At 65.7% G+C, this 216-nt stretch overlaps 1 protein-coding gene across 1 annotated transcript in view; it reads left to right on the forward strand.

The window, feature by feature from the left end:
• The first annotated feature begins 47 nt into the window (after nucleotides 1–47).
• The window catches only part of CNRIP1 (cannabinoid receptor interacting protein 1), a 5,960-nt gene continuing 5,791 nt past the window's right edge, over nucleotides 48–216 (forward strand). Inside the window, exon 1 of the mRNA XM_010136025.1 lies at nucleotides 48–210. Coding sequence (XP_010134327.1) covers nucleotides 48–210 — 163 coding nt within the window. The remainder of the gene's footprint in view (nucleotides 211–216) is intronic.

The raw sequence follows: 216 nt of genomic DNA on the forward strand, positions 1-216 counted from the left end.
AGCGCAGAGCCCGCAGCCCCCCCTTTCCCCTCCCCCGGCGACAAGCGATGGGCGACATCCCCGGCCTCGTGAAAATCAGCGTCTCCCTCAAAATCCAGCCCAACGACGGGGCGGTGTATTTCAAGGTGGACGGGCAGCGCTTCGGCCAGAACCGCACCATCAAGCTGCTGACCGGGGCCAAGTACAAGATCGAGGTGGCCCTTCGGCCCGGTACCG

Source organism: Buceros rhinoceros, unplaced genomic scaffold (genome assembly GCF_000710305.1).
Source record: "Buceros rhinoceros silvestris isolate BGI_N320 unplaced genomic scaffold, ASM71030v1 scaffold22355, whole genome shotgun sequence".
NCBI lineage: Eukaryota > Metazoa > Chordata > Aves > Bucerotiformes > Bucerotidae > Buceros > Buceros rhinoceros.